Below are 559 nucleotides of genomic sequence, written 5' to 3'. Positions count from 1 at the left end.
GCCGGCCGGCAGCGAGTCGCCGTTCTCCACGTGGAAGGCGCTCCAGAGGCCGCGGAAGGTCGGGTCGGGGCCCATGAGGTTTGTAGTAGAAAAGTGGGGATACACGGAAGTGGATTTTTTTGGTTCCAGAAAGCTGATGAGAGGTTCTTTGTCTTTGCCGATCCCCTGTATGATGGCGGAGACGCACTTGTTGGCGAGCAGCTTCTGCTCCTCGTCGTTGAGGGTCATCCGATGGTCGTGCACCGCGTGGGTGACGAAGGACCTGATGTAGCCGAAGGACAGCTTGCACAGGAAGCACATGAGCACGGGCTTCCTCTTGCCGTCGCTCACGCAGCCGTCGAACTTGGACAAGTCCACGTTGCTGGGGACATCTTTGGACACACAGGAGTTTTTGGCCGAGCCGTCACTGGTGAGATAGTCTTTCTCTCGCTTGTGCCGGAGATCGTAGACACGGAAGCTGTGCAACACAGGCCCGACGCCTGCGAGCGCTGAGGTATTTGGGAAAGCCGGGTCGGCTGTCAATGGTTTCCCGAGGGATGAAGCGATATGGAACGTGTTG

The 559-nt window shown here is 58.1% G+C and overlaps 1 protein-coding gene across 1 annotated transcript in view; it reads right to left on the bottom strand.

Moving 5' to 3' along the window:
• ZFHX4 (zinc finger homeobox 4) overlaps window positions 1–559 on the bottom strand; it is a 196,756-nt gene that overhangs the window by 173,492 nt on the left and 22,705 nt on the right. Inside the window, exon 3 of the mRNA XM_015566291.1 lies at window positions 2–557. Coding sequence (XP_015421777.1) covers window positions 2–557 — 556 coding nt within the window. The remainder of the gene's footprint in view (window position 1; window positions 558–559) is intronic.

This window comes from Myotis davidii, unplaced genomic scaffold (assembly GCF_000327345.1).
Source record: "Myotis davidii unplaced genomic scaffold, ASM32734v1 scaffold200, whole genome shotgun sequence".
In the NCBI taxonomy this organism is placed as follows: domain Eukaryota; kingdom Metazoa; phylum Chordata; class Mammalia; order Chiroptera; family Vespertilionidae; genus Myotis; species Myotis davidii.
This window is presented reverse-complemented; position numbering and strand designations above follow the sequence as displayed.